Source organism: Haemorhous mexicanus, chromosome 4 (assembly GCF_027477595.1).
Source record: "Haemorhous mexicanus isolate bHaeMex1 chromosome 4, bHaeMex1.pri, whole genome shotgun sequence".
NCBI lineage: Eukaryota > Metazoa > Chordata > Aves > Passeriformes > Fringillidae > Haemorhous > Haemorhous mexicanus.
This window is the reverse complement of record NC_082344.1, coordinates 37501732-37525438: the sequence shown is the minus strand read 5'-3', so window position 1 is coordinate 37525438 and position 23707 is coordinate 37501732. Positions and strand designations below refer to the sequence as shown.

The following is a 23707-nucleotide window of genomic DNA, read 5'->3' as shown; positions in this document are numbered from 1 at the left end:
AATCAGTAGGTTTGTGCCAATGTGTGACAGTTATTTAATTAGAGAATCCCTGAAAGCACCAGACATCAAATAAAACTCAGTTTAATCATTTTAGTGAGTCTTTGCATTGAGGTAATCCTTTTAAGCATTGATCAACAGACCTTGCAAGTGTTTCATATATTTGGACAGGTCTAATTACTTCAGCTCAAGATAAATATAGAGATTAAATATTAAGCATTGCTTAGTGTTTCTGGTTTATTTCTCATGGTCTCTGTTACATCTGTCTGTCATTATAAATAATGCAGTTACATTTGCAGCTTTGCCTCTCAGCCTCTGCAATCCACGATGCAGAATTTAAAAGGTGACTTTATCACAGAAGGAATTAGAAAGTGGTAAGAAGCTTGTATGAGTTCCTTTTTGAGCTCTATCAGGGAATTGCTTAAACCTGAGAAAAACACTTCTTTAAAAAAGATGCAATCCTAGATATTAACACCTGAATTTCATATCTCTTGAATTTGGTGTTTGAAGACTAGTAGAAATGGGAATTGAATGAAAATACAGTGAGAATGAAATGGATTAAAGGGTGAAATTAAAAGGAGCTTTAAACACAAAAATGTCTTTAAATGGAGATTCTCAACAGTGTCTTGCTATACTTCAAAATACTTTTCATATTTAAATTTTGCTCTCTATTTAAGACATCCAGCATCTGATGAGGTGTCTTACTTTGCTGCATCATCCCAACAGGTTGTTGTGTGATGTCACAGATGTCTATTTTCTCTCCCAGTTCTATTTTTGAAATGATTTACAAATAAATCATTATTTATGTGAGGCATGAGCAATATTGCTCATTTGTTACCATGTGGTTGTTCTTGGTCATTAAGGAAGCTCAAGTCAATTTTTTTGGTTACAGAAGCATTATGTAGCAGTTGAGGTTAATTTTCTTTCTCATAGAAAGAGTATCTGAATTTATGCTTTTTTAAAAATAGAGGACTGGGAAGGCTCTTTTAGTACAGAATGATATGTTTCTATTAAACAGAAGCAGAGCAAATGCTGATCATGAAATAAACTTGGTCTTATTTATTTTGAATGTGTATCTCTTCTAAGTGTTTATCCCTCTTGTATTCTGTACTTGCTTATATGCTGATATAAAAAAACATAGCATGCCTGAAACATTCACTGATGGCAAAATATGTTAAGGGTGTTCTTTACTTTTGATTCAATGGTAGCTTGGTAATTTATATTTACATTTCTTTTTAAAGAGTATGGTGATCACTGCCAGAAGTCACAGAACCTGCAGTGAAATTTCTGTGATATTCTGCTCTGAAATCAAAAGTGCTGGCCATCAGAAACTACTTCTTCCAAAGTAAACTCTCAGATCCAGATGTGACTAGAAGAGCCTCACAAGAAAAAGCCCCAAACTTTTGGGCAGCCATTGCCATCCTGCTTGCTGTTCAATTCTTGCAGCCCTGTGCTGTGAGGTGTGAACCCCCTGCCTTTGTCGGTGGTTTTCTAATAATGCTTGTGATAAGAAGTGGTATCAAATATTGCACAGGACTTGCTGTGGGACTAGTTCCCTTTTCACCCAATTTGATGAATATTTTGCAGTCCTCAACACAGAAGGAGCTCCTGCATTTTTCTTTGATTTCTGGTGCAGCTACATAGTGTCGTCAAGGCAACCTGCTCCTGTGTTATCTTTCTTCCAGTGAACTGTCTCAAAACATCAGTAGCCTCAAATAATTGCCTGCAATATGTGGGGTCAGACACTTCACCAGTATGCACAAAGGCACAAAGCTATTACTTTCTTGTTGGCTATCATGTCATTATAGCAAATAACTTTGGGCTCAAGGGACAATGTGTATATTAAAGCTTGTAAAGTAAAAATGATTCTATAGCATTTATATCCCATTGTGATGCCTTGGGGATGCAAGGGACTACTTTGTTCAGACAGTTGTATTCCTAATTTTTGAGGATAATAGAGCATTACTACTAATTTATCTGTATATAGACAGCATGCTGCAGTTCACAGAATAATGCTGTCTTGCATTTTCTGCCACAAGAACAAACTGGAGCTTAGCTTTCTTATGGAGGTAGAAGTTGTGCTAGCCTGCCATTTCCACATGTCTTTCTCTTCCATTCAGCTTTATTCACACAGCTGTCCCAGTTCCCTCAGACTTCTGACAGAAGATTCTTGTGCCTCTTACCTTGAAGCCATCATAACATAGCCCTAGACTTGCTAAAAGCCAGCTTACTGTGGTACTTTGCTGGGACACCCCATGTGCAGCATCCTTCCTGGAGGCAGAGCAAGATGTTTGTACAGTTATCGCTTTGAACTTGCGTTCTTTTAAGAAGCAAATGAAAAATATTGTAGTAGAAAATTAAATGAAAATGGTGTCCTCTGCTAAATAAATGGCAGTAACCAAATTGGCTGCTTTGCTGCTCAGCAGCATTTGCAAAAGCAAAGGGAATTTGGGAGATTGTTCAGCTCTGGGTATTAGTAGTGTTATCCACTATTGCACAGACCCATGAACATGAGCTAGGAGGTACAAATCTGTGCTGTCTGAGGCTGAAGTAAATAGTTTGATCTGAGTTGTTTTACAGGTGCAACTTGCATCAAAAGATTCAATTCCCATTTTAGTTCGAGAGCCCTACTCAATCCTGCAGTTCATCAGCCTCTCTCTGTTATTTTTCAAGAACTTGGGGCCTCCTTTTCATTTTTTTTAATTTCAGGCCTTTCAGTGTTTTGTTTTACAGCTTGACCTCATCAATAGTTATAACCAAGGAAGGACTGGGAGGCTGAAGCATTGAAAATAATTAAGAGAATCTCTGGCTTTACAAATAAAGAAAGTGGAAATTGAATGCTGACACAAAATGTATAGTTAGTAATGTGAAATTAAAAGAGCATAATCAACCCAAGCATTGACCTAAACCAGTCATTGTGATTCATGGAGTTTTTTAAAAATGCCAATTTTACTGTTTAATTTTGAAGTTAGGAACTTTACCAGCTCCCATGGGAGAGGGCTGCTATTCATGATCTGATTAATGCAGGTAATTATCTGTCACATAATTAACACTTACAGTTCTACAGTTTTTACCTGCCTCAAATTTATTTTGCCTAGGACCTATTGATGTGAGAATGATCTGTTCCCAGGCTGATCTTTCTTGTTGTTGGAATGCATGCAAAAATGGGTTTTCTTTTGAACAATGATGATGTGATGTTCTTTTGAACACAGAAATTCCAGTAGTGGATCTAAATTATGACCAAATGAGATAACTTCTGCTTTACTTAAGTTTCGTGGGTTTTGTTAACTTAATTTTATTCCTGTAGCATTTTATTAAAATTATCAGGGAAAAAAGTTAGAATTCCCTCTTTTTTTTCCAGAATGGATAGCTCCCCTCAGCTCTTTACTAGAGCACTAGGCAGTAGTTTTATTTTAATTACTATAGCTTTCCTCAGCACAACTTTCCTCTATTTTATTTTTATTTAATTGGATTAAAAGAATCTCTCTTGTGGGAAAATCAAAAAATAGAGAAGGCAGCTGTAGCTATTCATTGGAAAGTCAGTATCCTTCCTAAAGCCATATTTATAAATAAATAATTAAAAGCATCAGCTCCTTTTTAAAATATTTGTTATGTGGAAATTCAGATAATGTGTAGATAGCTGCAAAAAAAGGATATGTCCAGGTATGTTTAAACAACAATGTATTTAAAAATACCAGGGTTTTGGCAAACAAAGACATTTAAACCAAACCACACTTTTGTAACAATTTGAGCTGATTCTCAGCAGGCTGGACAATTTGAAGTAGAGGAAATTAAGCACTGTGATGAATACTGGAGAGAAAGCAATTGAAGTAAAGACTAGCAAAACTGTGATCATATTCTACAACTTGTTTTAGGTCCCTAATGCAACAGATCTTTTGGGAAATTTCCTGCAACTGGACATGACTGAAAGGGAAGTGGAGAGGGTTACAAAACCATGTAATAGGATGGTGGTCTCCAGCATGTTGCTGTATCAGTTTTTCTAATTTCTCTCCTTTTCCGATTTCTGCCATGCTATGGGAGCCTTCTGTCCACGTCCATCCCACTCTAAGCACTCAGAGGTGCAAAGGGAAATCCTACTTGATATTCAAAGACAGAGACTCAGGCACAGACTATTGGGAGATGGTTTGTTGTGGCTCCTATAGTGGAGAAAGGACTTGTGGCTGTTTTGACCACAGCAGAATCCATCTCAAATCCACCACTGACCCTATGCCATGGCTGCTGTTATATTGCCTCTAGAATATACCACAAAATGCAGCAGCCCTGCCTGCTTTGGTCAGAAAGGGAAATCTCAGCATAATTATGGTTTGTGCTCTTGTGGTGTGGCCGTTCAACTGATTGGTTTTTTTTTTATGGTTTTCTTTGTGTGTGTACGTGTCTAAGTTGTTTGAGGACTGGACTGTGATTTAAAGGTATTTGCTATTTAGTGGCTGGAGCAAATGTCATGCCTTCAATTAGATATGCTGCTCTTTTGGAAATATGGAGTAGACAGAGGCAGGAGTCAACAACGCAAAGAGAACAAAAGTGACCAACTAGATCCTTTGATAGAATGATCATGGAAATACTGTAGGGAGAACAGCCAACAGTAGCATCTGTTTCTGTTCTTGTCTAACTGTGATAAAAGTTAATGGAGACATAGATTCTACCCCTTTTATCCCTGTTTCTATATGGGTTACCAACATATAGCTTCTTTTTTGTTTTTTGAGTAGTAAAGTCATGTTAAAGCCCAGATAGCTGAAGTAAATATTTTCTAGAGTTCTAAATGTGTCTCTCTTGTTCGTAGTAGCAGACAGTCCCCATAGTTTTACACTAGGGTGGTTGTTTACTCCTGATCAGTGGTTAAATGTTTTACCTGCAGTTTCTCTGCCAGGATTACTTTTTAGATAAGGTAGCTGAAGTATACTGTGCTTGGAGATAGTGATATTTTTCTTAAAGGTCTTACAAAGCAAGAAAAGAAAAATTGTGAATGAGGAGTTCATGATAGCACTGCAGGCTCTATTGAACAAAAGATTGGTTAATGTCTTTTCAGCATTCAGAGAAGATGCTTGGAAAGTAAACACTTGGTCAGGTACTTCTGCATTCTGTTTATTGATGTAAAGCAAATTCCAGCAGATGGGAGCTAGAAGGAGGCTCCCAATATGGAGGGATTATGCTATAATTACCTCCCATGGGGTTTCTTGCACATCTCTCCCAAGTGTCTGGTGTTGGCCTCTATCTGGAACAGAGCACTGGATGGTAGAGGGACATGAGGTCCTGTATTTCCAAAGCGTGGGTGTTGTGTTTTGTTTTGTGTTTTTTTGAATTTTTTTTTAGTTTGGTTTGGTTTGGTTTGGGGTTTTTATTGAGATTTTTTTGTTAGTCTGTGTTAGGATGATTAGGATGCAGGTACTGAAGTTCTTTTACCTGGTAAGTGACAAGTATTCTCAGTACCACTTTCATATTGCAAAAACATCTACTTCATCTTAGAAATTATATTCTTGAATTACTTAATTTCTTTACTTCTCTTTAACATTTTTAAGGGTTTGCTAATTGATGTCGTACACGGAACATTGCATAAGCTTGTGAAGAGTGCATACTGATGATATCACTAAAGTGTGCTAATTGTCACAAAAAAGAAACAAGGTGCCATCTTGGTTATGATAAAACTGAATTATTAGTTCTTTGCAGATGATAATCTTAAGGTGATCATCAAAGTGATATTTTTCATTATGCATTTGTTTTATTATTCTAGGTATGCATATCATACAAAAGTGAATTAAGTGTGTTTGTCTTTAGAAATGCACCCATTTCTGGTTAAGTTTAAAATTTTTAATAGGTGTTTTAAATACACCACAGACATTTTTTTGAATTCCAGACAGGTTTGTTTAGTATCTCCTAAGGGACAGAAATCGATTTTGAGCAAAATTCAGACCGATTTCCCAGACAGTGATCTCTACTAGAACATCTAATGAGATAGCTAGATGGAGGTAAGGTTGTGCATAGATAGGGCCATATGATCCACCAGAAGACATGGGATTTTAAAAATTCATTTCATTTCCCTGTTCAGCAATTGACATAGCAGGGGTCTAATTATGGTCTTCTGTTCTTTATCCTTACAAGAGTTTCTTCTCTGGGATACATCTTTTGAAAAAAGGTGATGACAAATATGTTTTCTGTATTTTCCTGCCCAGTTCTTCCTACTCTCTGGATGTGTTTGGGGAAAAGAACACAGTGTAGGTGTTTTCCTGGCCCAAACCCTTCTCTTGTCAGCTGTCAGACCCGGCTCATTCTCTTGGACTGTCTGAGGGGCACTTCTCACATTGGAGCAGGATGTGGAGACACATGCCTTGTCCTTTAAGACACTGTCTCTGTGGTACAGGCTGTATCCACATGTTGTTTAGGTGGTACAGAGAGGCCCAGAAAGCTTTTATTCAAATAACAAGGTTTGAAGTCTCATCTCTTATGAACACTTCCAATTTCTGCGAGGCTATTTTGTGCTCCCAACACGAGTGGAGCCCTGTTGTCCTTTATTACTATTATTTCTTCCTCTTCCACCCACTGCACAAATTCCATTCCGAAATCTACCATGGCAGCTGCTTTCCTCCAGCTGGTAGGTTGATAGCAGTGAACAGCTCACTGTGGAGCCTGAGCCAATTAATACTGCAACAAGTGAATGGAAAACCCTCCCTACTATAAATAACTCTGAGCTACATGTTCACACTGTTGACATATCTTCACTGCTCAGCTCACTTCAGCATACACCCCACCAGTTCTTTTTCAAAAGTGCTGGATAAATCCTTTGGGTTGAGTTTCAGATAAGAAAGACCTTTTTCTGTGTGTTTTTTAGTCTGTGTGCAGAGGGCAGTTTCTACTACAGTCTCTAGGAAGTAATTTTAGCCTTTATTTTGCAGGCATAATTACTTTAAGATAAAGGTTGGCTGAAGTATTTTTTCAGACTGTAGAAAGAATTCAGAAAATATTGCATCATGACTTTAGCTCTAGGTGAGAGCAGAAATCTTTCCAGCTGTGTTTGTTGTTTACATTATGCATAGGCATTTTTTCTGCTCAATGATGGATAGGGAGAAAAATGTCACAAAAAATATTTAATATTAGCACTATTTCCCCCATACCAGCTTCCCCTGTCAGACCTCCTTACATGCAATTTTTAAAACAGGGTTCCTGAAAATACCCAGGGGTTAAAAAGTCCTGGCATTCATCATATGTTGCAAAGCAGCCCATTAACTTCACTTTCAATATTTGGCATCCTCAGTGCTGAGCCCCTGCAGCAGAGAGACCTTCAGCTGTAGAGGTGTGACTCTGCAAACCTGCAGTAGAACTGCAGTTGCCTCAGGACATCGGTGTAGCCAAAAATCTGTAGCCAGTGTGACAGAATATTACCATGGACAGGGGGCAACATGTGGGCACAGAGTGGTGGATGGGAGCAGGCAGGCAGCAAATCTACAATGCAAAGGTGGAGAAGGGAAACACAGGCAGCAGAGTTTGCTAAGTGCCATTGTGAGGTGTGGAGACAGCTTTTGTGTGAGCAGTGTGGAGCTTTTGGTTCTGCATTGGCCAAAATGAAAGCACTTTGCAGAAAGCATAATGTATGGGAGGGAATTAAAATTGCAGATTTGCTTCTGTTAAGCAGAGAGGCTGCATTGATATGTAGGACATGAAGCAGCATCCCCTCACTCACAAGGAGTGTTTTCAGAAGATACTAAAGAAAATATCTGTAATTACTTTTTGCATATTGATTAATCAAGCTTTTATTAGAAGTGGCATGCAGGTAGGCAGATTTTTGTCCTTTAAAATAATTATGAGAGATTTTCTCAAACTACTTTACAGGAAAGGGAAGTGGTTGGCTACACATTTTTTAAAGTTCCCTGTGTGTTTTAGGGTTTGGTGGGGTTTTTAAAGTTTTTTTTTAATTTCCCCAGAAGACTCATGACTACGTTTCGTAATTACAAGAGTGGGATTTGAAATCAGTAACCATTCTCCTGAAGTTTCTGAGTGAAATTTTCTTTAGGAAACAAAAGCAAAACACAAGGTAAAAACCTAGATCAAGGTACAGTTTTACAGCTGCCAGTTTAAAGATTATTCCAAACTTCTGTGGCAGTAAAGCACAGGAATTCCAACTGAGATGCACGTTGTGTCTTAGAAGCAGCTGTAAGTAGTAGCTGGGGTGGGACGAGTGTTTCTGATCACATTCACAATCCAGCTTCTTTCCATTCTTGGTAGGAACCTGTGAGTCAGGCAGTCTCTTACCACCCTCCAGTGGTTTTCAGAGCACAGTGCAAGCGACATGCTCGGAAAGCTTATTCGGAAAATAAAATGGGGGCTGGGGATATCCCAAGCTTTCTGCTGGGGACACATTTGGATTTTTTTTACACTTTGGATTTATTTGGTGACTCGTTTAAAAGATCTTTTGGTTCCAGTTAGATGTTACAAAGTGTTCTAGCACACCTGTTCTGTGAAGCATTATGGTATTTGAGTGGTTGCTTGCACTTGCAGGACATTGAACCATCTGCATTTGTGATGATTTCCAGTCTGTGTTTGTATTGCTGCCAGGATTACAGAATCTGTGGGTGTGACAATTGGATGCACAACAGTGAAGGGGTGTTTTCTAGGGGGCTGGACAAAAGCTACAGGTTTTTCTATTAATTTAGTGACTCAATAATTTGCAAGTCATTATAAATGTCTCCTCTGGCTGTTACCATTTATTTCTGTCATTATAGTATCTAAAGCACCTTAGGAGCATTATTATCTAAATTTCCAAAGAAAATTGCATCCATGTACTTAATTTTGCACTGTTTTTCTGTTCTTGGTAGCATCTGATATTCTATCTGTGGCATGTCACAGTGTCATCAACCTGATGGCTGTATTTTCTTGGAGATCACTGATGAAGATAATAAAACATGACACAATTTATTTTTATCTTTCTACTATGAATGTGGAAAGCCATGAAAACTGCAGGAGCTTCAAAACACAGCAGGGATGAATTTATCAGAGGTTAAGGAGGCATTAATGCGCTGTGTGACATGAAAGGTAGCACCTGCCAAAATTCCCCACACGACTTTAGGCTGTATCAGGTCCTGGACTATCAAGCACAAGTAAAAGGGGCTGATGCTTTCATTGCTCATTACATTGTTGTCTCACCCTTTGTTATGGATTTTCAAGCAGTTTTTATTTCACATAACTGTGCTTTTGTCTAAGCAAGTCTGTGCTAAAACTGAGAGTTAATTTTTTGATACAAGCCTATTGCAAAAATCCTAAAATAGGGAATTGCACTTTTCTGCTCTAGGACGACATAAATTGCTGGCTCATCTACTAACATCACTCATCCAGTAGAGCATGACTCATCTAGTCATAAAGTACTCTCTGTTCAGCCAACCTAAAATATGTGAGTAGGATGGGGAAGTTACATCAGCTACCACTGGGATCACCAGAAGTACAGCACAAAATTTAATTGCTTTTTTTCTTCTGAGTTCAGCTCATCATCACCATAGTTGAGAGAATTATGACTGCAGCAAGGGCAGGGCAAAACAAAAGAGCAGCTTTGGAGCACACTAAGAGCTGTAAAATGCTCCCAGGTATGTGTCCCTGACAGATGGAGTCTCTCCTTGGACCTTATTCCTTTCCTGTATCCCAAACTGGGAGCACGAGATATTCTGCAGTCTCCCAGTCCCATAATCACCTCTGCCCTGGTGACCTCTCCCAGTGTCTTGGCAGCCACCTTCTGTCTGTGAGGTGATGTGTGTGTGGCTAGAATAGACAGGGCAGGCCAGGCAGGCAGTCTCGTGGGAGAAGAAAGGGGGCCAGCTGGGGGAAGCAGAGTCCAGTAGGCCTTGGCTTTCCTTCTGGCTGGATTTGATGTGATGTTACCAAAAAGGCCTGCTTCAGCCAATTTCTGCTGGCTTCCTCTCCTGAGATACCTTTCTTGTAAATCTCAGCAGAACTCTGTGAGCTGGAACCTTTATTTACCTATCCTGCCTGTTGGTCGGTTGATTTTTGTCTGGGTTTTTTCCTCCTACAAAATGTTTAGATTTAGACTAATGGGATCAGCATTTGTGTTTGACTGGGTATTAAGATCTAGAATAAGGCTTTTAAGTATCTTAGGGAGTAAGATGGCTATAAAGAGCACGTATACATGACAATGAAAATTTTGCAGTTTTCTCTCCAACAGACCAAATGGTGTAGCACCAAAGTTGAGATAACAGACAAAATCTGTTTAAGAACAAATCATTCTTTGTTATGTTCTATGTTATCTCTCACAAAGCATCCACAGGTAAGTGAGGGGTTAAGATAAAACCCTTTCTTCCATCTGGACAAAGACAAGGTTTCTTTCTTTGGAAAGAAAGTCTGTTGGAAGACTTGAATTGAATTTTCACTGCAAAAAAAATAAAATCTCCAGGTCAAAGGCTGTGTAACCTGGTGCCTGTAATGATACAAGACTGTGATAAAGCCACATACTGTCTGGTCTGACCACTGAATATTATCTACACGAGCTATAATGAATATAAAGTCTGGAGGGTTATTACTTAAAACCAAAACAAACCCTTTTTTTAAATCTCCCATTTTTCCAGACTGCCATACAAAACCCAGCAAGCTTAGTTTTCACTCAAAAGTAGATAAATCAGAAACTGAAATGAGGTCCCAGATGATAAATAAGCTGATGGCTCTGACTCTTTGCATATTACTCAGGAAATATTTACATTTATTTGTGCTTTGTGTTCATGAAGTGTTGGAGAAGTGATTCTTGAGAGACCCCACCAGGACTGCTGCATCCAGCTCTGGGGTGCCCACTGAGGTCAGGTTGGAGAGAGTCCAGAAGAGGCCACAAAAAATGATCAGAGGGCTGGAGCACCTCTCCTGTGAGGAAAAGCTGGCAGCTGGGGTTGTTCAGCCTGGAGAAAAGGCTTTGAGACCTTATTGTGGCCTTCCAGTACCTAAACAGGGCCTGTAAGAAAGATGGAGCAAACTTTTTAGCAGGGCTTGTTACAGTAGTACAAGGGATAAGGATTTTAAGCAAAACAAAAAAAAGGGTTTATCTAGACTACATTTAGAAGAAACTTCTTATGATGAGAATGGTGAAACAGTGAAACAGGTTGCCCAGGGAAGTGGTAGATGCCCCATCCTGGGAAATATTATGGTCAGGTTGGATGGGGCTCTGAGCAGGCTGGTCTAATTGCAGATGTGCCTGCTCATTGCAGGGGGGTTGGATAGGACAGGATGAGCCTTAAGTTCCCTTCCAACCCAAAATATTCTGTGATTCATAGAGTTTTGTCAAGGGCTAGAAAACGTTCTAGAGATTGTGTTTTGAGCCAACAGCTCTGAAACATGCAAGATTTAACTGCCAGTAAAGACTGAAGTTTGTTTGGCCTGGTATGTCCTGCTCTACAGGCAGGAAGAAGCATTTCTGAGAATTATTCCCCTTGGTGACAAGGCACTGACCCTCCTCAGGTTTTACTGCAGTTGTGCTCCTTCAAAACATAACGTGACTGCAGAGTGTTCAGAGTAGAATGGCTATGTTGGTTCAGGTTAAAGGCTAAACATCTAGCTTGGATGGCATCTCCAGCCCTAGCCTTAAGGAATTTAGAAAACTTTGTTATTGCCAGGAGGAAAAATTTTAACAAATCCCAAACAGTGAAAAGAGCTAATAAAAACAAAACGATCAAAAAACCTAAACAAGGAAAACCAAGACAAGCTCACAGCTTGGCAGTAAATGTGCAGCATGGCAGTGCTCTGCAGAGGCTGTGGTTGCTGTCCTAGTCGTAGCAGGTGGCAGCAGTGCTGTGGCACTGAGCTGAGTGCAGCTCAGTCCAGTGTTCACAGAGCCACAGGGAGGTGGCACTCGCATCTCATGCTTTGTAATGCTTTCCCTCCTCAGCTGCCAGTGCTGGCTCCAAGATTATCCATCAGAATTGAGGTGTTTTGCTTTTAAGTGCTCTATTCTTTCATCTGTTTTCAAAGGCAAATGTTTTAGGAGAGAAGGGTTTTGTTTTGAAGAAGTGCTGCGAAAAAAACCCATGTCACAAGTGAGATTTTAAAAAATCCCCTCAAGAGCTGCATTGTTCAGTTGGAGAGAATAGCCTGTTTCATCTTAAAATAGCCTTAACTTAAGCCAGGATTTAGCACCGTAATTCACAAACACGTGCCTGGAAGATCCTCCTTGCATTACTGAGGTTATTTGGTTGCTATCATATATGATCATTTCCATGTAATCATCTTTTTGAGTTTATTGAATTTAATCCTCAATGCAGTTGCATTTCCTGTGCTTTTATTTTATGGGAAGACTGTAACATAGCTGCATTCCTATAATTTTAATACATATTACAAACAAATGTTTGGGCTTTTTCTTCTCTCACCACCAGAAATGCAAATTTAAAGTAAATATTAATCTTTATCTGTCTATTAACATGTTATGGCTGTATTGTAATGAAATGACTTAAGATATCATTCCCAAGCAGACAGAAACAGAACAGTATTCTTCATTCCTCTGAATCTGTGAAAATGAGATCATTGTGAATTTAACAGGGACAATGCACACACTCCTGTAATGCACATTACCAAAATGAAAGGAATTGTTAATTTTATTACTGCTTGTGTTTTTGGTAGAAAGAGCCACAATGGCCTAATCAGTTTAATGTAAAATTTTACAAGTCAAATTTTTTAAATTACTTTTTTTTTTTTATTTTTATTTCAGTGGGAGAAATTACAGATGACAACAAGTGAGAGGAGAAAAATTGTGTGTTCAGTCACATTCCATATAATTGCAATTACCTGTGTTGTTTGGTCATTGTATGTTTTAATTGACAGAACCGCTGAAGAAATTAAACAAGGCAATGATAATGGTAAGTATCTTTTATCTTCTTCAGTGCTGCTGATAATGCAGTGCCTGCCTTTGAAAGGCAGCTCTGTAACCAGTCACATTCTGTTCTTAAATAACAGCTCACATGCCTACACCAGAGACTTTAATGCAGAAGTTCTGAATGCATCAGCATGAAAATCTTTCTTACCTTATGCCCCAGCAGAGAGAAGTCTACTTTGTGTAATCATTACAACAGCTTAACTGGCCTGCTGGTTCTTCCTAGGTTAATCTCCCATTATCTAGGTAATTCTAAAGCTCAGGCAAAAAGATGAGTCAAGTTCAAACAGCTCAGTGCAAGTTCAGGTCCTTAAATAGCAATATATTTCTATTAATCCCTTGAACCGTGACAGGAAGTATGACAGAGCCTCTTCATTAACAACCTTCCTAATACGAACTTCCAAGAGACTGTTTTCCAGTTGTGTTAGTCCTTCATGTGGGATTTGAGTAGCATGGAAAGCCATTCCTGTGTCCTTTCAAAGAGAATTTCACTGTCAGTGTCCATGTTCCAGCTGTATTTATTGGTTATGCACTGGAACAGAGAAGTCATGGAGTCTCCATCTGCAGAGATATTGAAAATCCAACTGGACATGTGTAAAAAAATGCATGCTTAATGTCAGTAGGAGCCATACTTAGCATATGTGGAAAATATATCATAAATTTAACTACTGTTTTCCATTGCAAATCTTAGTTTGCTCTTAAATTCAGTCTTAAATGTGATCATGATGATAAAAGGCGTTTGAGTTTTGATCTGAATTGAATTTAAGCACCCTAGAGGAACAAAGGTCTCTAGCTTTGTGTTATATTCCAAAGTTAACATGGAAAACAAAACAGGAGCTTTGTGCCTTGCTAGTTAGATAAATATTTGATGATACTCCTGATGCTTGGCTTTCTTGCCTTAGAGAGGAAAATAAGCAACAAGCCTCAGTAAGTCACAGATGAATACACACTACACAGTCTCGTTTTGCATTCTTTTGAAATAGGTAACCTTGTTTTTTATCTCAAAAAACCTGGCCCAGAGGACAGGACTAGGGATGGCTTTGAATTTCTGAGTACAACTACATCACCCTACTCATTACAAGGGGGAAGCTATTTCTGTAGATTAGCTGAATTTACATAACAAAACAGCTAACAGGGATTTTTGTTGTTACACACAATGCATAAGAATCATGTTAATTATTCCTGGTAGGCTCAAAAAGTATTTATGATTTGTATAGCATTCAGTATTTGCCAAATGTAATGGTTGATTCTTTACAGTAAAAAATGGACAAAGAGATGCCCTGGAGCTACTTACAACACACAGAAGTGTGAAGAGGACCCTTTTGCTCCAAAATTTATTTGTTGCAGGGGAAGAGTACTTTTACAAAAGCAAACATATATTTGTGGGGAACAAGAAGGACATACATGTAGTAGTTTGCTTTCTTTAAATGGGAATTGCCAAGACAAAGACAAGTAAGCACTGGAGAAAAAACACTTTATAAACATATTTTGAGGAGAAAAATTGAAACCCTGAATAAAACTAGTATTGTTTGTTAATGTTCTAGTTTAAAAATCCCATTTTAAATGGGCATCTCAAATTACTTAAGGGGTTGGGGTTTTTTTCTCTTTAGGAAAGTATATGATGCAAACCCTTTAATTGCTAAACCTGACACTGGTTTATAGAAAAGCGGATTTAAAATACATTTTAAATATTCTAGAATTTTTATGGCACCAGTGGTAAGGAATCAAATTTCACATAAATTATTCTGCTTGAAGAAACAGGCCTAGGTTCAGCTGACCTTTCTCCTAAGAAAGCTCAAGTCTGAAAACATGGCAGTCCTGGAAAAAATGAAAGATACAAAACTCTCTGTCCCATACCAGTTAATAAAAAAATATGCTTCCTGTATTACTGCAGCAGCAGCCTATCTTTAATGTTAAAAGGTGGAAGAAATCCTGAAAGAAAGACATTGAGAGTGGCATTGGTTTTTTGATTGGTGGTCAAATCAGTTAAAAGTAGGAAGCAGTTTTCCTATTCCGTGGGCAGTTTCTTGGCCGGCCTATGGAATAGGAAACTCCATCTATTTTCTAGAACTACTAGTGCCCCAAAAGCGTGCACATACCCGGGCATTCTTAGCCAGTGGCTTCTTTTCTTTACTGAAACAATGCTTGATATTCAATGTATAACATAAGCTTTCTATTTCAAAGGTGTCCTCGAATGGCCGTTTTGGACAAAACTCGTTGTGGTGGCCATTGGATTCACGGGAGGCCTGGTCTTCATGTATGTGCAGTGTAAGGTTTATGTCCAGCTGTGGCGGAGGTTGAAAGCCTACAACAGAGTGATCTTTGTTCAGAACTGCCCAGACACCATCAAAAAACTGGAGGAGAAAAGCTCTCCGTGCACTCAGCCCTCGGAGGTGAAGGACGCAGTGGTGGTGCCAGTAGCACAGACAGGTACAAACTCTCAGCCGGCGGCAGAGGAGGCGACGTCGGAGGTGATGCCAGTTTGACACGGACAGCATTGCTTCTTCCTTGCAGAGTAAGCCGTAGTGTCTGCTACACTACAAATGCTACAAGAAAGTAGAAATGACTGTGCATTTTTTCACTTAAAGAAGACCCCCAAGCAAACGACAAAAAAAATACCCCATACAAAAACCAAAACCGTACAAGGAAAATGGATCCAGCAAAGCAGCTTGTTACTGTATGGAGTGTGACCGTTCGTGACGTAGTTTCGCAACTAGTCAGCAAAGTGTAGTGAAAGTGGAAGTGTAGAAAGTGCAATAGAGAACAGGTTTAACAGACAATGCCAAACCTATGTAACAATGTACTTTTGTTGTTTTTTTTTTTTTTTTTTCCTAACTGGGCTGGCTGGGAAAGTAGAAAACAGAAGTGATACAATGATTTTGTTTACAGAAGACACAAAACCTTTCATCTGTTTACTACTAGAAGTTGTATTTGCTATTTACCTTTTCAAAGATACACTTCAAAGGGTACCAATCCAAGTAATATGCATTAACAGAATCCAAGTACAGAGGGCTGTATTGCAGCACTCCCTCTCTAAGCCTCGTACAGTAACACCTTCATGTGAATGTAGTGGAGCCTGAATGTTTGGGCAGCTGTGTCAACTATGGATATTTGAACCAGTTGTTTTTAACTACGGCTGGATTTTTTAAAAGTAAGCAGTTCCAACCAGTATAAACTCACGTCTCCGTAAGCTGCAGATAGTTTTTTTTTAAATGTCAGGGAAGTAAGGAAGGAGACACTATGTAGATATGCATTTAGAAGAGTAGCTCTGCTGTTTATTTTACTTTATAGGAGTGAATTAGGCATAAACTGGATACACAAAGTATTGAGGCAGAATTGTAAATAAAAAAAAAAAAGCAGTTTACTGCAGAATTACACAGAAGTAAATTGTTATCAAAGGTCTGAAAAAGGATGACATACTGAAGATGGAAGCTACTTTTGGTTTTATTTTTTAAGATTCATGATACAGAAAGGTAGATGTAATGGAACATACCTACCTACATATCTTAAGAAAACATTAGTTTTTATCTCCTTGTTCTAAAAAGCTAGTTTTTATCTTCCTGACTGAAAAAAACAGATCAATGGTTTCCTTCTGTACAGGTAAACTTAAGGTGTTAGAGATTCAACAGTTCAGTTATTAATTTTGTGTTTTGAGCACTGGCATATGAAAATGAAGTGTGAATAGCATTAAAAGGTGCAATAGATAAATGAATGTAGATATAATCCTGTGTCCAACAGGATGAGTTATGTATAAGGAACCAATTTTGTGATTCACTTTGCAAAACTGTGGTGTTTTCTATAAGGACACAAGAGCAAGTATTGACTTGGAATAGTTATGTACTGGTGTGCACAAGTCTGGGGCCTGAACATAATGTGTATTTTAAAAAGAAGTTGAAAGTTCTTTTTTTAATCTTGTATTTACTAAAGGAGGAAAAGCAAAAAAGGAAGTAAAGAACCAGAGTAATGAGGACAGGAGAGTAGAGATTCACTTAAAGGAAGGGTATCTGCCACAATTACAAATGAACAAGAGTTCTACAGAAGCCTTGAAGTTTCTACTGGTAAATTTTCTCTTTGTACACTCAAATATTTACAGTGAAATAACAGACTCATTCCATTCTTGCAAATTCCCAGGCTTTAGGGCCTAAGATGTATTGGAATTTATATACTAGGTATTCCTTTGTGAATGTTTACTGGCTTAAGGCTCAGGGAATACTAGAAGTAGCAGTGTTAGCAAGAAATGTGTCTTTAATCAGATCATTATATTCTTTTGTATTGGAATTGCTCTTGTAATTTGGCTGTGACTAAGTGATGGTTATCTGGCTAGACGGGACACAAAATCTTGGTGCTTTAATGGGTCCTTAATATATGTCAGTATTTGCTGTCAGGTACTCCAGGTGAGCTGGATTAATGTTGAAGTTTTTTCATGTAATGGCACACACTTTTTATATAAAATAATTTCCCAGCTATACAACTGCAACTTCCAATTGTAGCAGCTTCTTATTTGAAATGACATACAAGAGAAGCCAAGTCATTTTTCCATTTAAAATTGTGGAGGAGATTTCAGAAGGTCTTCAGAGCATGACAACATGACTAAGGAATGTCTAGTAACTGCACATGCTTAAGATAGTCTGCAATGGCATGGTTTTCAAAAAGCTACTTGGTAAAAGGTAACTCTCACGATACCTGACGTCAGACGCATAAAATTACTAACTGCATCTGAATGTTTGGAAGGATGTTTACAATAAACCTCAGCAAAATTTACTGTCACAGAACATTATTATGGAAGATAATGAAGAGCTTTCTGAAATAATAGTTTCTTACTAAGTGAAAATAACCCTGCTTCTTTAGCCAGCTTGTTCTTTGACTGCAGTAGCATCATGACCCATTGAAAGTACTTTATCCCTTATTTTGTCAGCTTACTGGAGAGTAATTCGCATTGGGTTTTTTTCTTGAACAAGCATAAAATTCACCTAGAAGAAGAAAATACCTGAAGATTCTGAAAGCAGAACTGTAGCATCCAACAAGATTTTACATTTTTAAAAAACACACTTAAGAGTCAGCAACAGAAAAGACAATGTGAAAACTTTTATACCAATGCCTTCAACTTCAAACACTGTTCTGGCACTCAACCATATATGCAACTGAGTTTACAGTTAACTAAATAAAAGAAAGCAGAAAGACTTCTGTTGAAATTCCTCCTCTCTCTTGAAAATACTGAATGTGGACAGCAGGAAAAGGAGTAAATGGGACACTGCTGAGATGGACAATGAGACAAGTCACCAGCAAGAGAGATTTCAGCTGGCTTAAAGCAGCCTTTAACTTTCAATGCATTACAGTGTTAGCCTGTGCATCCCTTTCTCTTCTTAGATGCACTGGATTTTCTAGAGCTTTCAGGAATTTCATTCCGGATGGGAATTAGTTTCTGAAGCAGGGTGCAACCTCTTCAAGAGGGCAAGGAGCTATTCACACCACCATGCCTTGGATTCTGGTCTTCAGTAATAAGGAAAGTACATGGATAGAGAAACTAGACAGATCCTTATCAACCAAGACTTTTTCGTTCCCAAACAAAGTACAATTTTCTGTATTAATTTATTAACCACAGTATTCTATCCTGGAAAAAAAACCCCACTAAAACCACACAACTAAACAGAACAGTATACTGAAGGTTTTAAGATGAAGTCTAAAGACTTTTTAATGAAGATACCATCTCAAATAAAGAACCATATCAAACTCCTGTGTAGCCACAGTGCAGCTCTGGCAAATATGCTGACAGTGGAATTTGGCCTGGCTAAACCCACAAGGGCAGAACCTGGCTCTGAGCTGCCATTAGCAAGAACAGCTTGTTCAACCTAAGTTTTAATAAAGGTAGGTAGAAGTAATTTGGTGTCAGGTCAGATCTGGAAGTTTGATCAAGATATTCCTGTATTCACTCCTGTGAACATGCACGTTTCTTTTCCTGTGTTTAAGTTACAAACATTATGATGTTTGTTTCAAACTGGCATAAACATACACCACTTTTGACTATCAGTAGCATTACCAAGATTCTTTACTAGTCCAACTGTGCCATTCACACACTGCTCTATCTGAAGGTAGTGTTTATTTTTATTGTGTAGAAAAAGTAATTCCCCATCTCCAGAACAAACAGTTTATAATTTCCAAGAATGCAATGAAACTTACTCTGATGAAAGTATTTTACTGTGTATAATATTCGGAACTACAAGTTTGTGTTATTTGTTTAACTCCCTCTCTTTTGCAAAAGAAAAAGTGTATGTTTTTGTGGGTGAATGTGTACTGGAAGACAGAAGGTAAGGGAAACAAAAGTAATGTATCTGCTTAATGTTGTGAAAAAATGTATTTGTATTAAACAAATTACTCAAAGTACTGCAGTATTCTACATTTGTCACCTTGTTACCTAGAGCATCACATGCTGAACATGGATTGGCAAGACCACGCTCTTGCAAGAAAGGTGAACAATATAACTTAGTTGCTTACTTAATACTGATAAACCTGCTAAGGTGCAAGGGGCTACTTCTGGGTACCCCGCCTTGGCAGAATGCTCAGGAAAATACCTCATAGTACAAAAACACTTGAAAAGACTTATAGTTGCTTAACTTGCAGGCTTCAACCCTATAAAGAAGCCTAGAATGCAACTGGTTTTGCATCCATCCACAGAATAATGGACAACTAGTACTGGCTTTCAACTCCAGGGAGGTAAGAGGACGCAAGCTGCCTAAGGAAAGCAGTGCCTTGGTAGAAACTGTTACCATGATTTTGGAATGTCCAACACATGAAAGCTTTAAATATGGACTGGACAGTTAAATACTTTAAAGCTAATCCCAGACTGTCAGCATGAATCCTGTTCCTTTTTGTATTATTTTATACTTTGATTTGGTGAGGTTTTCTCCTTTTTGAAAAACCCTAAAGGCATTTTTTTAAATGAAAAGGAATACTGCATGTTTGCATTATAAAAAAAGCCTGTGCATTTTGTGAAGTGTAAAACCAAAGAAAATATCTTACCTTGATTAAAACAGAATGTTCCAACCAAGGTCCAAATTTAGTTTTCTACAGATCCACCTACTCTGTCATATCTTTCTTGTAGATGGTCAGCTGGGGAGCGAGTGAGCTAAGTTTCAAAATACCACAATTCTAGCTGGAGTCATATGGCTGATGATTAGTAAGCATATATGCTCAAAACACAGAAGTAATGTTCTAACAAATTTCATTCTGTACATCCAAGGCTAGCCACTTGTTCATCTTCTAAAAGCTGCTCTAACTAGCTCACTATGTAAATGCAAATGGATTCACAAATCCCTGCAAGAATACAGAAGAAACAGCATAAACAAAAAGTTACAGTAATAAAGATATATTAATTTCCATTTATTAGCATATGGAAAAGTAGAGCCAATTTTGGTTTCATAATTAAGAGAGTAGAGCTATGGATCCCTAAGCCTTTTTGCTTTGCACACAAGAGTTCGAATCTCTTGATGAAGAGCACAGTTAGAACACAAAGCATGTTTCTGTTTAGTTTGATGTCTGTACACACACATCCCAGCCAATAAAATAGTAAGGCTGTTCTGCATGAGCTTTCCTAAAAGTCAAAGAAATTGTCCAAGAACTTGCCAAAAACACTGTCACGACCTATGACACAGAGCTCATAAATAACCTTGACTGATAACAGAATGATTCCAGTCTGCTGGAGAATGTGGACCCTGGGACAAACTTCCACTTTTGCTACTTACAAATACCTTTAAATGATATTAACTGAATTACAGGACTTTTTTTTTAACACACAGAAGATAATACAAAGGAAAATAAAGTAATCAGCACTATTTCAAATAAAGGAAGTAGGTCACAGTAATTTTTAAGTGTGTTACGTAAATCACTAATAATTTGAGGAGATACTTCTATAATGAAACATGGACCATTACATCTGTATATGCACATGCCTGGGAAAATGGTGAACAACATGATCAACAAATTTTAAAAACGGCTCACTAACAGCGTAGAAGTGAAAAGCAAAGTAGCAGGATTAAGATGGGGTCATAACTCAGATAAGGACAAACACAAGTGTTAATGGCTCGCAGAAGAAAGACTGCTACTTACAGGAGCCCAGAAGATACAGTCAAAAAAACAAATCAGTCTAGAAGTTCAGGCAAAGGCTTTAATGAATCTTCAAGTGCCACTTACCTCTAGGTTTGCTATCAAATTTTGAGAGCTGGGGAAAAAGAGTATTTCATTAAAAAGCGTGGATGAGATTTTTTGAGCACTTCGTATCTTAGCAATGGGCATCATCCCTTTATCAGTGTTCAAATCAGCATGGTACTGTCTTGGTTAATTGTGTTAACTTGAATAAGAGCTGACATTAGTAGGATGCTTCAATTTTTATTTAGCAATATTGTTATTGCTAAATTTATTATTTAGCAATTCTGTTTTTAAAGTAATGCTGTCATTTTAGTCTAATAACTTGATTAGTTTTATTTTTCCTTTTTAACAGGTAACTAGTTACCTATTAAACTCTCCATTTTAATAAAAGTGGACAGTCAAGGCTTAGGGAACTTGATTACAGCACCATTTTGGTAAGTGTCTCACCATCAGCTTATTTTCAGTTTCATTAGAGAAACTCTGCACAGGACCTTGGCAGGTGATTTTAAGACAGCAGCTTAAACTGCAGAGCATAAATCACAACACCTCATTAGCAAAGTCTCTGACCTTCATGAAACTTACTTCTGTTGGGGAAGTCTGGAAACCAACTATAATGAATTTTTGCTCTTGAAAGAGCTAGAAGATAGAAAGATAATTTATGCATTGTATCATGCTGAGACTGACCAAACAAGCCAATTTGATATAAATCTGCACTGCAAGCATTTTATTGCCCTTTATTAGAAAACTAACCTGGAAGGTTCCTTAAGCAGAGAACTTTTTCTGCTGAGAAAAAGAAAGGGTTTTTTGTACTAACCTTTCATCTCTGCCAGTTATAAAAAAAAGTTAAACTCCAATATACACAGTTTTGGTCCCAGACTTTGTCCTCACATGTGGAAGTGCCATCACAGAGATGAGTAAATATGTTATTGCATTGAAAGACAAACGAACAAACAAAGAATTGTTATACTCTATAAGTATATCCCCTTACAAATGGCTTAATTTGTTTCCAATACTAAGGAATTGTAAATTAATTTACATTTACAGTATACAAACAGCTTTGAGAACATCATTATCTTGTTTGGTTTTGGCTTTCCTTTTTTTTAAATCACATTTACTTTGTTTACATGAAAGAAAAAAAAAATCATTATTTCTGCTGGATTTGAAGTCAGCTGGTTCTTTCCAGCTGAGACCATCAATAGGGGGTATGTTTCACAACTAACAAGTCAGCTGCTACTGAAAGGCTGAATGTAATTCAGCCACTTCCTCAGAGAAGCCTTAGCTTTCCAATGCTGGATGAAGTAAAAGCATAAAGTAGTAAGAACATTGCAACAAACTGGAAAGTACACTAAAAAACCCCAAAGTTCTTACATGAAAGTGACTTTATGTGTAAAAATATTACTTTTTTTTTGAAATGTTGTATTTTGAGCCATGATAATTAATGAAATATTAATCTTAACTATTACAGCTTTTAGTTGAAAACTAAAAAACACAGGAACATTGCAAAACAGTACTTGACAAATTAGAATGAAAGAAATCTTCCCTAAAATTAATCCTTTCTCAGAAAAACGCCCTCTAAATTACAGAGATTATGAACAGAGGATTTAACATTAAAATCTGAAATCCTTGGCTACAAAAGAACAAATTCAAAGTATTCTCCACAGCAAGTTTGTAAGAACAGAGAACATCACTGTTACCGGCATCCACTTTCTATATTTTAAAGAAACAGAATAACAATTCAGAACTCCTGAGAGCATTAGTCTTTTTTTCACTTGTAGGAAAGAAACTCATTAACATACAACACTCTAATAGCTGGTTATAAAGCATGACTGGATTATGAAATTAACCATGAATATGAAGAGATTCCAGCAGCTTGTCTCAGTAACACATGTGAGGCAAAAAACTCTCTCTACATCCCCCCACCCAATCCAGGCCTGTCAGGACAAAAATCTCTCAGCACAGAAATTATAAATAAATAAATACATGGTTTTGGGGTTTTTTGTTGTTCTTCCCACTGCCACATTAATTATTTATCTGATAAATTCATCTGATAAACTGGTCTTGCACATCATCAGTTTAAGCCTAGATTATTTTAAATTTAAGTATTTATACCTGACAGCTGCATATTATTTTTTCTGATAAATCAATGTAAAAAGTTCACATGCACACACTGTTCTTTTTTCATTACCTGTGCAGTAGTTTAACAAGACAGTTTTTAAAAGCCAGCTTAACAAGCAATGACTATATGGACTTCAAGGAAGAAAATTCAAAAAGTCAGTATGATAATAAGATCTGATCTATAATCATGTTGTAGTCTGAATAAAAAATGTTTTAAAAATACTTAATTTCACACATAACCAGATTTTTTTAACCTTATTACTGAATTGTTTCAAGGAATATAGAACATCTCATTCTTCATACTGCATGACAATCTTTTTGAAGCACTCAACAGGATGTCAGCCTAATATACTGTAATTACCATGACACCTTCCAGTTATCAAGTTATCTGCTCATTTTCCTTCCATATTTTACATAGTGTCATGGGACAGTGACTCAATGTTTCTACTTGCAATTTCAAACCTCAGACCTTGTATACAAGCAAAAATTCAAAATGAACTTCCAAAAGGAAAAATCTGTCAAAGTACTGAAACAACCACATACACAAGTTTAGTTCAATTGAATTACTCTGGCTCAGCTTCTACTACAGTT

General features: G+C 37.6%; 1 protein-coding gene across 3 annotated transcripts in view; it reads left to right on the top strand.

Annotated features, from left to right (window-relative positions):
- The window catches only part of MARCHF1 (membrane associated ring-CH-type finger 1), an 88128-nt gene extending 68888 nt beyond the window's left edge, over positions 1-19240 (top strand). For all 3 annotated transcript variants that reach the window (XM_059844478.1, XM_059844477.1, XM_059844479.1), the window contains 2 exons: positions 12698-12845; positions 15044-19240. In XM_059844478.1, coding sequence (XP_059700461.1) covers positions 12698-12845; positions 15044-15345 — 450 coding nt within the window. In that variant the 3' untranslated portion in view covers positions 15346-19240. The remainder of the gene's footprint in view (positions 1-12697; positions 12846-15043) is intronic.
- The last annotated feature ends 4467 nt before the right edge of the window (positions 19241-23707 follow it).